General features: G+C 37.8%; 1 protein-coding gene across 4 annotated transcripts in view; it reads left to right on the forward strand.

Annotated features, from left to right (window-relative positions):
• Positions 1-13489, forward strand: part of LOC108038868 (mitogen-activated protein kinase ERK-A) — a 163106-nt gene that overhangs the window by 100842 nt on the left and 48775 nt on the right. For 3 of the 4 annotated variants that reach the window (XM_044459376.1, XM_044459379.1, XM_044459377.1), the window contains one exon: positions 4886-5020. The exons of the other annotated variant lie outside the window; for it this stretch is intronic. In XM_044459376.1, coding sequence (XP_044315311.1) covers positions 4886-5020 — 135 coding nt within the window. The remainder of the gene's footprint in view (positions 1-4885; positions 5021-13489) is intronic. 4 annotated transcript variants of the gene reach the window in all.

The following is a 13489-nucleotide window of genomic DNA, read 5'->3' on the forward strand; positions in this document are numbered from 1 at the left end:
CAGCGAGCACAATCAAAAATCCTGAGAACTGTCACTGGGGCACCTTGGTATGTTCGGAACGACAACATCCACAGAGATCTTGGCATTCTACCCGTAAAAGATGAAATATCAAAACAATCAATCAAACAAGTCCTACCACACCGAGCTAACTTCTCATCCAAACCAGCTTGCCAGGGGCCTAGCCAGGGTTTCCAACTGGACCCGATTGCAACGCAATGACCTTCCAGCTCAGCAATTGTTATTAGAGCCCCTAAACCTCGCGCCAGTCACCTTGACTGTCAGATAGTTTTTATACCCTTGCAGAGGGTATTATAATTTTGGTCAGAAGTTTGTAACGCAGTGAAGGAGACGTTTCCGACCCTATAAAGTATATATATTCTTGATCAGGATCAATAGGGCAGTCGATATAGCCATGTCCGTCTGTCCGTCTGTTTCAATACCGTTTGCGAGCTCAGCTCAAAAGCTAGCGATCTGAAACTTTCACACTCGTCCTAAAACATGTGTACGCAGATCAAGTTTGAAAATCGCCCCGATCGGACGTCTATATCCTATAGCTCCCATAGGAACAATCGGATATATCTAGCAAGAATTGATGATATTTCGCGCAGTGTATGAGCTATTGACATGAATCTTTCCAAATCGTATTTTTTTATGCATACCTTGGTTAGGGTAAAAGCACGTGACGATCGGACGTCTATATCTTACAGCTCCCAGAGGAACAACAGGGTAAAATCGGTCAAAATTTGATGATTTTCTGAATTTTTCGCGTAGTGTGTAAGCTACTGACATAAATTTTTCCAAGTCTTATTTATTTACGCTTGATTAGGGTAAAAGCGCTTGCCGATCGGACGTCTATTTCTTATAGCTTCCGTAGGAAAAATAGTAAAAGGCTGCAAAAGTATCCCTTTTTTTCTATTTTTTTATGACATTTTTGCAGTATAAAAGCAATTGACATTAAACGATGCAAATCTAGTTTATTTATGTATACCTTATTTCTTTCGCTACTTTTTCAGTTTTAGCAATTTCGGCAAAGTCTGCAAGGGTATTAAAACTTCGGCTTGCCGAAGTTAGCTTCCGTCCTCGTTTAATTTAAGATTCTATATACTTATTGTTACTCTCAATTCAGAGAAGATTCCATAAATAAAATGCGGTTTTATTCAGCGGAGAATTTTTTAACATTGATTTGATTTTTTTTAATGTTACTTAATCTCTAGAAAATGTACGTAAAATATGCGACAACATTTTTTTGAAAAAAGTATAACTTTGTTTTTTTTTTCTTTAGAATTCGTTATGAATATATGCAATAAAATTGCGGACATCAATATCATCTAGCTCCCATAATCAATAAAAAACTTAAAAATATAAAAATGAAAAAAAATGTTATTTTCCTTTTTTTTCTATGTATCTTTGAGATTTAGTAATTTTTTACTATTTCAGAATTACGCTTTTCGTTTTGTCAAAATCGGACAACAATATCAATAGAAACGATGGCAAAATTCAGCGCAAAATCAACATAGCTTCAATGTTTTTAGTATTTTTATACCCTTGCAGAGGGTATTTTAATTTCAGTCAAAAGTTTGCAACGCAATGAAGGAGACATTTGCGAACCTATAAAGTATATATATTCTTGATCAGCATCACCAGGGGAGTCGATCTAGCCATGTCCGTCTGTCCGTCCGTCTGTCCGTCCGTCTGTCCGTCCGTCCGTTTCTACGCAAACTAGTCGCTCAGTTTTAAAGCTATCTGCTTGAAACTTTCCCAAAAGTTGTCTTTCTATTGCATTTAGTATATAAGTGGGAACGAGCCGGATCGGGCGACTATATCATATGCCTGCCATATAACTGAACGATAAAAAATGCCATAACTTGGTGTTTTCCAATCCGACCTACGAAATTTCATAAGGATCGGCCGACAATATCCTATAGCTGCCATTTAACTGAACGTTCGCAAATGCCATAACATTGGTGTTTTTAAAGTTAGGAAGTTGCGATTTTTTATTGATTTTATTTTTATCCAACCAATATAATTAAAAGAATATTCTGCAAGGGTATATCAACTTCGGCTCCGGCCGAAGTTAGCTTTCCTTTCTTGTTGAATTTGGTGTTGGTCTACTTTTTGACCTTTTTTATTTTGTAATAATTGCAAGGATATATAAACTTGGGCTTGCCGAAGTTTGCTTCCTATCTTGATTTTTATCAAACAAGAATTATTTTTTTTAAAAACTTTTTTATACCCCTTCAGAGGGTATTATAATTTCAGTCAAAAGTTTGCAACGCAGTGAAGGAGACTTTTCCTATAAAGTATGTATATTCTTGAGCAGCATCACCAGGAGAGTCGATCTACCCATGTCCATCTGTCCGTCCGTCAGTCCGTCCGTCAGTCCGTCCGTCCGTTTTTTATCTACGCAAACAAGTCCCTCAGTTTTCAAGCTATCTGCTTAAAATTTTACCAAAAGTTGTATTTCAACGAGCCGGATCAGGCGACTGTATTATATTGCTCCCATAGGAAGAATAGGAAATTTTTTTTTTAAATGTATATCTTTGTTGTTTTTAATTTTATTTGTTGTTTTTTGGGATTTGGTAATATTTAAATGCTGTGGAATTACGGTTTTAATTAAATTAAAATCGGACATTTATATTGTATAAATAAAAATAAAAATAAAAAAAAATTTTTTTTTGCTTACTTTCCTTTGAGGTATACTAATTATTTACTATATCAGAATTACGCTTTTAGTTTTGTCAAAATCGGACAACAATTGTTTTTAGTAATATAGGCATAGAAATCGATATGTAGTCGTTTTGTACTAACTGAATATATTTTAACGTGTTAGTTTATTTTGTGTCACAACCTTTACTTCATCAAAATTTGGCAATGTTAAAGTAAAATACTATAAAAATAGATTCTCCTATGATTTTTGGGAATTTTGTTGAGCCGTTCTTTGGGTTTTCAGCCTCTTTCCAACTGGTTCTAGAGCAGGCACCAGAGGTCAGGAAACAAAGGACCTACCAAATTTCATAAGGATCGGCCGACTATATCCTATATCTGCCATATATAACTGAACGATCGGAAATGCCATAACTTTGGTGTTTGTAAGGTTAGGAAGTTTCGATTTTTTATGGATTTCATTTTTGACCAATCAATCTGACATACCAAATTTCATAAGGATCGGCCGACTATATTCTATAGCTGCCATATAACTGAACGATTGGAAATGCCATAACTTTGGTGTTTTTAAAGTTAGGAAGTTCGGATTTTTTATGAGTGTTAAGAATGCATCATATATATAATTTACAGAATATTCTGCAAGGGTATTTCAACTTCGGCTCCGCCCGAAGTGTGCTTTCCTTTCTTGTTAATGTTAACGTAAATTCAATAGTTGGCTTTCTGCTTAACAATTATAAACTTAATACCAGTTATTTGTGGGGAACTCAGTATTACCGTTCCTAGACTAGGGGAACTCAGGCGTACGCCGGAAGGCCGCCAATGTAGTCCCTGCGTTAAACGCACGTCGTTTTCCGTGTCCCCGGTGTCCTTGCTTTGCTCACGGCGCGATGTCCTGGCTCTGCTGTCTGCTTACGCTTACATGACCAGGTGCAGCGGGGTCTTTGGCTCTCGGGAATCGGTCAGCTGATTTTCTAGGACTCTTGCGGTGAACGACTGTGCTCTTGTCGCATACGCCTCTCGAGACACCAGTGGTTCGGACGCGCGTCCTTCTTGACAACTTCCCTTCCGAGCCCACTGTTCTTTGCCCAGGGACTTTTTATACCCTTGCAGAGGATATTATAATTTTGGTCAAAAGTGTGCAACACAAAGGAGACATCTCCGACCCTATAAAGTATATATATTCATGATCAGGGTCGCGTCATGAGTTGATATAAGCCATGTCCGTCTGTCCGTCTGTCTGTTTCTACGCGAACTAGTCTCTCAGTTTTAAAGATATCGAATTGAAACTTTGCACACACCCTTCGTTCCTTTGCACGCAGTATATGAGTCGAAACGGCCGGGATCGGCCGACTGTATCCTATAGTCGCCGTATAACTTATTGATGCCATACCTTTGGTGCTTGTAAGGTTAGGAAGTGGCGATTTTCTGTGTTTTATTTTTATACACTTGCAGAGGGTATTATAATTTCGGTCAAAAGTGTGCAACGCGGTGAAGGAACATCTCCGAGTATATATATTCTTGATCAGGATCACCTCCTGAGTTGATATAGCCATGTCCGTTTGTCCGCCTGTCTGTTTCTACGCAAACTAGTCTCTCAGTTTTAAAGATATCGGATTGAAACTTTGCACACACCCTTCTTTCCTTTGCACGCAGTATATAAGTCGGAACGGCCGGGATCGGCCGACTATATCCTATAGCTGCCATATAACTAAACGATCGGAAATGCCATAACTTTGGTGTTTGTAAAGTTAGGAAGTTGGGGATTTTATATGGGTTTTATTTTGGCCAATCAATTCGACCTACCAAATTTCATAAGGATCGGCCGACTATATCCTATAACTGCCATATAACTAAACAATTGGAAATGCTTTGGTGTTTTTGCAGTTAGGAAGTTGGGATTTTTGTACTACTACCTGCAATAGAAAGACAACTTGTGGGAAAGTTTCAAGACTGTGGGACGGACGGACAGACAGACATGGCTTGATCGACTCTGCTGGTGATGCTGATCAAGAATATATACACTTTATAGGGTCGGAAATGTCTCCTTCACTGCGTTGCAAACTGTTGACTGAAATTATAATACCCTCTAAAAGGGTATAGTAAATGGAAGTCGAAATAAAAATATTTAGAAAGCATGTGTGTATGGCAAAATTACCATCTTTGTAAGTCTAAATGTAAGTACAATTTTTTAGCTTATTAAAAAAAACTTTGTTTTTTTCAGCGGCTAAGTAATGACCACATCTGTTACTTTTTGTACCAGATATTGCGCGGACTGAAGTACATACATTCGGCAAACGTCTTGCATCGGGACTTAAAGCCAAGCAACCTTCTATTAAATAAGACGTGCGATTTAAAAGTATGTATAAGTTTTTTTGTCATAAACCAACCACAATAATTCAAAGTTGATAAGCACAAAATTCAGGTGTGTAAATTAGACATGACAAACGTATTATTACTATGCCTATAAAAGGGTGGCCTAGAAAAACTTCATCTTAAATTCAGCTTTAAATCCATACGGTGGTGCCACATATCTTTTTCCGCGGATTTGAAATAAACCAAATAAATTCGTACCGTTCCAATGAATTTTGTTAATTATACCCATGCAAGCTGATGACTTTTTATCGGGTCAATCCGATATACGCAACTTACGCATTAAGTGGCAGCTCTTTGGATAGAATAACTCTTGTAAACGATCTTGGCGTTCTCTTGGACCCTAAACTAAAATTTTCAAACCACATTTCGTCCATGGTTAATAAAGCCAGAGGAGTGCTTGGATTTATTAAAAGGTGGTTCGATGATCCTTATTTAACTAAAACTTTATTTATTTCGTTAGTCCGTCCGATTCTGGAGTATGGGTCTCCCGTCTGGAGTCCGCAATACGGAATACATATTGGTCGTATTGAATCAGTAGAAAAAAACTTTCTTCTTTTTGCTTTACGGCGATGCAAATCTTAACTTACCTTCTTATTCTAGTAGACTTCTGTTGATTAATTTACCCACCCTAGCCAACCGTAGAACGATGCTTGGTACTGTCTTCATTTATAATCTTATACATGGTGATATTGACTCCCCCGACTTGGTAAGTCGGCTAAACTTTTCTATGCCAAGTAGATTAACTGGAAAATATATTCCCCTAATATTAAATCATTGTAGATCTAACTATGCCTTGCATGAGCCTTTCAGAGTTTGTGTTCTGACTATAATAGATTGTTTCCTATAATCTCATGTCTTGACTCTTTGCCGGTCTTTAAACGATTAATACTAGCTTCATTGGCACACAATTGATCTTACTATTACTTTTTCCCCCGGACTTTTACCTATATTTCCCTATCTCGCGTCTATCTGCTCGCGAATCGTGCCGTACGATACACTGCGCCCCTCGGTCGGTTGGGCGGGTAAGTGGGCCGTGGGACTCCGCTCGAAAAAAAAGAGGGTATTATAATTTTGGTCAAAAGTGTGCGACGCAGTGAAGGAGACATCTCCGACCCTATAAAGTATATATTTTCTTGATCATGTCCGTCTTTCTGACCGTCTGTCTGCTTTTACGCGAACTAAAAATAAAATTGTTTTCGTTCAGAGTTCAAAAAACATTCATGCCCACAATTCAGATAATGTGGTTAACACTCCACTTTCTAGGCATTCAGAAAAGAAAACATGATTTATTGTAATCACGCCGTTTTCGGCACCATTAGCATTTACCATATAAAAAAATGTAAGCATAGACCTATCCACATGGAATCCGTTTATAGTTGTATTGCTTACAGATGGACATACTAATAGGGCTCTGTCTAATCTACCACTTGTCATCTCAGCCCATACACACTATTAAAAATAGGTTTCATTTCTTGTTGAAAGCCACCATGGTTTCTTACAATCTTTTTAAATGATTCAACACCTTTAAGTGTCTTTAGCATCTTTCTGTTTGCCTTACAACTACATCGTGATTGTTTAGATAAATAAAATCGCAATTCGCTTCGAGCTTAGCTGCCGATCTTATGTGCCAATCAAATGGCACTAGATCGGGGGCAAGAAATGATTTGGTTCCCTAAGTTGCTCGTCGCGATGTGGTGTCGTCCGAATACAAGAGGCGTATTTATTAAGCTGACTAAATAGTACTCGTATAGTTTTTTCTTTTCCTATAACATTATTGTGTGTACAGAAAACTGGTTAAAGCCAGAGTATCATAGAGGCTTGGTCGTCAGTTCAAACGGGGAGCTGGAGTTGATTGCTGCTGACTCAAACCTCTTGTCGAATTACTAACGATTTTAATCACATCGAATTTCTAGGCATAAAATTAAATACTGTGCGAAAACTCTGTGTAGACCTCTACACAAATTGTTTACCTTGTCTTTGAAAACATCTCATTTCCCACTTATTTGGAAGGAGTCATTTGTTATTCCCCTTCATAAGAAAGGAAATAAATCGAATATAGGTAATTACAGAGGCATATCCAAATTATCCGCCATCCCAAAGCTTTTCGAAAACGTTATTACACCCCACTTGCAACATCTTTGTGGATTTGTAATGCGAACGACGACAAACCTCTTGGACTAAGGTCTTTTGTAATAAATGGCTTCAGAAAGAACATGCAGACTGACGTAGTTTACACTGATTTCAGTAAAGCGTTTGATTCAGTAAATCACTCGCTTCTTGTATTAAAGCTAGATTTATTAGAGTTTCCACGTGATCTTCTGACATGGATCTTAAGTTATCTCAGTGGTTGGACTCAACGAGTCCTCTTTAAAAACTTAATCTTCCAACCTATTAAACCGTAGAACGATGCTTTGGCACAACTTATTCACGGGGATGTGGAGAGTCCGAAATTACTGGGTCGCATAAACTTATCCTTGCCTAATAGAATTACCAGGAACTATGTTCCTCTTTCTTTAAATATTTGTAGATCTAACTATGATATGCATGAACCGCTTAGAGTACTGTGTAACGACTAAAATAGACCATGTTATTTATACTACCGACTCTGTGTGTTCCACCAGTTTCTGGCCCGAGGGCATATTTGTAAAAGAGTACGAAGCTAAGAGAAAAAAGAATAGTTCAGGGAAAATGGAAAATACCATTAAAGAACCATCCCCAGCGCCCTCCACATCCTCTTCTGTCCCAAAAAACTAGCCTCCTCTTTTTTTCTTTGCTATCAGAATACAAGAGGCTTACTTAATAAGCTGACTAAATTGTATTCGGATAGTTTTTCTTTCCCATATAATATTATGGTATGTACAGAGACCTGGTTAAGGCCGGATATTCTTAGCTCCGAAATTCTCCAGGGTAAGTTCACAATTTACAGGCTTGATCGTCAGTCCAGACGGGGAGGTGGAGTCTTTATTGCTGTCGACTCCACCTTTTCGTCTGAATTACTAACTTTCGAAGAATTTTATGACATCGTATACCTACCTAGGTATAAAATTATCGTTTCCCGGTAGTTTTGTATATATTACCTACCTACCTATTTACTCAAATCACCTTTCCGCCCATTTCTAAATAAACTGTCAGATCGAGATCAGTTAATAGTATTGGGTGATTTTATACCTAGTGCGACATGGTACCCTGACGAAAACTCTAACATTTTACTTCCTTTAGCGCAGCATGCGCTATCCTTAGGACGTTTACTGGACTTGTGTTTTGTTTCAAATTTAGAAGGCGTTTGTATATTAAGAACATGACCACTTAAACAACCGGAGGATCCCGATCACCCAACTCTAGACCTGACTGCATATGCGAGAACAGAGCTGAATAAAAATCCGAAAAGTCTGTTAAACGAATTCGCTGCTTTATTATCCGGCTATAACTGGTCCGAACTTTATTCATGCACTAACATGGCTAAAGCCGTTAATATCTTTTTTAATGCATTGAACTCCTTCTTTTATTTGTGTGTTACGTTATACTTTCCGTCAAATTCAAATAAACCTCCATGGTTTAAAAAGGAGTTGTCACACCTAAAAAATATTAAGTCCAGACTTTTCAATAAATTTAATTTAATTTCAGTTCACAATCAGTCTTTTCTCGGTACCTAAGGGCTCGGTCAAATTTTACCGTGCTTAACGCCCGGTGTGATAAAAGCTATCTGACTCGTTGTAGGTTCCAATTTTCACAAGATCTAAAACAGTTTTATAATTTTGTTAACACATCGCTATCATTTTAAAATTCTACGGCAAATACTGATCAGGCAATTGCCGATCTATTGCCCAGTTTTTCCAGACAACACATTCTGTTTCATCCCGTCCAAATCAGTCTTATTAAAATGTCATATCCAGGTCGAACTTGATTTTTTGTCCGAGGTTAAGCGAAAAGCTCCCTTCTCTTGGAAATCCATAAAGTTAAACCAGTCTGTTAACCGGGCCCGGGCGGAGTTCCAGGCTGCGTGCTTAAATACTGTGCTAAAACTCTGTGTAGACCTCTACACAAATTGTTTACCTTGTCTTTGAAAACATCTCATTTCCCACTTATTTGGAATTTGTTATTCCCCTTCATAAGAAATTAAATAAATCGAAAATAAGTAATTACAGAGGCATATCCAAATTATCCGCCATCCCAAAGCTTTTCGAAAACGTTATTACACCCCACTTGCTACATCTTTGTAGATCAATTTTATCTCCATGTCAACGTGGATTTATAATGCGAAGATCTACGACGACAAACCTCTTGGAGCTAACGTCTTTTATAATAAATGGCTTCAGAAAGAACATGCAGACTGACGTAGTAAATCTGTAAATCACTCGCTTCTTGTATTAAAGCTAGATTTATTAGGGTTTTCATGTGATCTTCTAACATGGATCATAAGTTGTATATGTGGTAGGACTCAACGAGTCCTCTTTATAAACTTAATCTTCCAACCTATTAAACCGTAGAACGATGCTTTGGCACAACTTATTCACGGGGATGTGGAGAGTCCGAAATTACTGGGTCGCATAAACTTATCCTTGCCTAATAGAATTACCAGGAACTATGTTCCTCTTTCTTTAAATATTTGTAGATCTAACTATGATATGCATGAACCGCTTAGAGTACTGTGTAACGACTAAAATAGACCATGTTATTTATACTACCGACTCTGTGTGTTCCACCAGTTTCTGGCCCGAGGGCATATTTGTAAAAGAGTACGAAGCTAAGAGAAAAAAGAATAGTTCAGGGAAAATGGAAAATACCATTAAAGAACCATCCCCAGCGCCCTCCACATCCTCTTCTGTCCCAAAAAACTAGCCTCCTCTTTTTTCTTTGCTATCAGAATACAAGAGGCTTACTTAGTAAGCTGACTAAATTGTATTCGGATAGTTTTTCATTCCCATATAATATTATGGTATGTACAGAGACCTGGTTAAGGCCGGATATTCTTAGCTCCGAAATTCTCCAGGGTAAGTTCACAATTTACAGGCTTGATCGTCAGTCCAGACGGGGAGGTGGAGTCTTTATTGCTGTCGACTCCACCTTTTCGTCTGAATTACTAACTTTCGAAGAATTTTATGACATCGTATACCTACCTAGGTATAAAATTATCGTTTCCCGGTAGTTTTGTATATATTACCTACCTAGCTATTTACTCAAATCACCTTTCCGCCCATTTCTAAATAAACTGTCAGATCGAGATCAGTTAATAGTATTGGGTGATTTTATACCTAGTGCGACATGGTACCCTGACGAAAACTCTAACATTTTACTTCCTTTAGCGCAGCATGCGCTATCCTTAGGACGTTAACTAGACTTGTGTTTTGTTTCAAATCAAGAATGCGTTTGTCTATTAAGAACATCATCACTTACACTACCCGAAGATCCTTATCATCCAACTCTAGATCTGACCGTAAATGCGAGAACAGAGCTGAATAAAAAATCCGAAAAGTCTGTTAAACGAATTCGCTGCTTTATTATCCGGCTATAACTGGTCCGAACTTTATTCATGCACTAACATGGCTAAAGCCGTTAATATCTTTTTTAATGCATTGAACTCCTTCTTTTATTTGTGTGTTACGTTATACTTTCCGTCAAATTCAAATAAACCTCCATGGTTTAAAAAGGAGTTGTCACACCTAAAAATATTAAGTCCAGACTTTTCAATAAATTTAATTTAATTTCAGTTCACAATCAGTCTTTTCTCGGTACCTAAGGGCTCGGTCAAATTTTACCGTGCTTAACGCCCGGTGTGATAAAAGCTATCTGACTCGTTGTAGGTTCCAATTTTCACAAGATCTAAAACAGTTTTATAATTTTGTTAACACATCGCTATCATTTTAAAATTCTACGGCAAATACTGATCAGGCAATTGCCGATCTATTGCCCAGTTTTTCCAGACAACACATTCTGTTTCATCCCGTCCAAATCAGTCTTATTAAAATGTCATATCCAGGTCGAACTTGATTTTTTGTCCGAGGTTAAGCGAAAGCTCCCTTCTCTTGGAAATCCATAAAGTTAAACCAGTCTGTTAACCGGGCCCGGGCGGAGTTCCAGGCTGCGTGCTTAAATACTGTGCTAAAACTCTGTGTAGACCTCTACACAAATTGTTTACCTTGTCTTTGAAAACATCTCATTTCCCACTTATTTGAAATTTGTTATTCCCCTTCATAAGAAAGGAAATAAATCGAATATAAGTAATTACAGAGGCATATCCAAATTATCCGCCATCCCAAAGCTTTTCGAAAACGTTATTACACCCCACTTGCTACATCTTTGTAGATCAATTTTATCTCCATGTCAACGTGGATTTATAATGCGAAGATCTACGACGACAAACCTCTTGGACTAAGGTCTTTTGTAATAAATGGCTTCAGAAAGAACATGCAGACTGACGTAGTTTACACTGATTTCAGTAAAGCGTTTGATTCAGTAAATCACTCGCTTCTTGTATTAAAGCTAGATTTATTAGAGTTTCCATGTGATCTTCTGACATGGATCTTAAGTTATCTCAGTGGTTGGACTCAACGAGTCCTCTTTATAAACTTAATCTTCCAACCTATTAAACCGTAGAACGATGCTTTGGCACAACTTATTCACGGGGATGTGGAGAGTCCGAAATTACTGGGTCGCATAAACTTATCCTTGCCTAATAGAATTACCAGGAACTATGTTCCTCTTTCTTTAAATATTTGTAGATCTAACTATGATATGCATGAACCGCTTAGAGTACTGTGTAACGACTAAAATAGACCATGTTATTTATACTACCGACTCTGTGTGTTCCACCAGTTTCTGGCCCGAGGGCATATTTGTAAAAGAGTACGAAGCTAAGAGAATAAAGAATAGTTCAGGGGAAATGGAAAATACCATTAAAGAACCATCCCCAGCGCCCTCCACATCCTCTTCTGTCCCAAAAAACTAGCCTCCTCTTTTTTTCTTTGCTTTCAGAATACAAGAGGCTTACTTAGTAAGCTGACTAAATTGTATTCGGATAGTTTTTCTTTCCCATATAATATTATGGTATGTACAGAGACCTGGTTAAGGCCGGATATTCTTAGCTCCGAAATTCTCCAGGGTAAGTTCACAATTTACAGGCTTGATCGTCAGTCCAGACGGGGAGGTGGAGTCTTTATTGCTGTCGACTCCACCTTTTCGTCTGAATTACTAACTTTCGAAGAATTTTATGACATCGTATACCTACCTAGGTATAAAATTATCGTTTCCCGGTATCTTTGTATATATTACTTGTTCATATATCCCACCATCATCTGAGTTCCCTATTTACGCAAATCACCTTTCCGTTATTCAGTCCATTTCAAATAAACTGTCGGATCGAGATCAGTTAATTGTATTAGGTGATTTTAATATACCTAGTGCGACATGGTCCCCTGACGAAAACTCTAATATTTTACTTCCTTTAGCGCAGCATGACTTTATTGACGGCTTGCTTGACATTGCGCTATCCCAAGTGAACCATGTTAAGAACTCCTTAGGACGTTTACTGGACTTGTGTTTTGTTTCAAATTCAGAAGGCGTTTGCCTATCAAGAACGTCACCACTTACACAACCAGAAGATCCTTATCATCCAACTCTAGAGCTGACTGTAGACGCAAGAACAGAGTTGAATAAAAAATCGGAAAAGTCGGGTAAAGGAATCCGCTGCTTTCGTAAGGCAAACTTTCATCTTTTAAATACTTTTATATACGGCTATGACTGGTCCGAATTTTATTCATGCACTAACGTGGCTAAGGCCGTTAATATCTTTTATAATGCATTGAATTCCTTCTTTTATCTGTGTGTTCCGTTATACTATCCGTCAATTTCAAATAAGCCTCCATGGTTTAATAAAGAGTTGTCACACCTAAAAAATATTAAGTCCAGACTTTTCAATAAATTTAATTTAATGTGCGCTTCACAATCTGCCTTCTCTCGGTACCTAAGGGCTCGGTCAAATTTTGATCGTGCTTAACGCCCGGTGTTATAAAAGCTATTTGACTCGTTGTAGGGTCCAATTTTCACAAGATCCAAAACAGTTTTATAATTTTGTTAACACATCGCTATCATTTTAAAATTCTACGGCAAATACTGATCAGGCAATTGCCGATCTATTGCCCAGTTTTTCCAGACAACACATTCTGTTTCATCCCGTCCAAATCAGTCTTATTAAAATGTCATATCCAGGTCGAACTTGATTTTTTGCCCGAGGTTAAGCGAAAGCTCCCTTCTCTTGGAAATCCATAAAGTTAAACCAGTCTATTAACCGGGTCCGGGCGGAGTTCCAGGCTGCGTGCTTAAATACTGTGCTAAAACTCTGAGTAGACCTCTACACAAATTGTTTACCTTGTCTTTGAAAACATCTCATTTCCCACTTATTTGGAAGGAGTCATTTGTTATTCCCCTTCATAAGAAAGGAAATAAATCGAATATA

This window comes from Drosophila rhopaloa, unplaced genomic scaffold, assembly GCF_018152115.1.
Source record: "Drosophila rhopaloa isolate 14029-0021.01 unplaced genomic scaffold, ASM1815211v1 contig_199, whole genome shotgun sequence".
In the NCBI taxonomy this organism is placed as follows: Eukaryota; Metazoa; Arthropoda; class Insecta; order Diptera; family Drosophilidae; genus Drosophila; species Drosophila rhopaloa.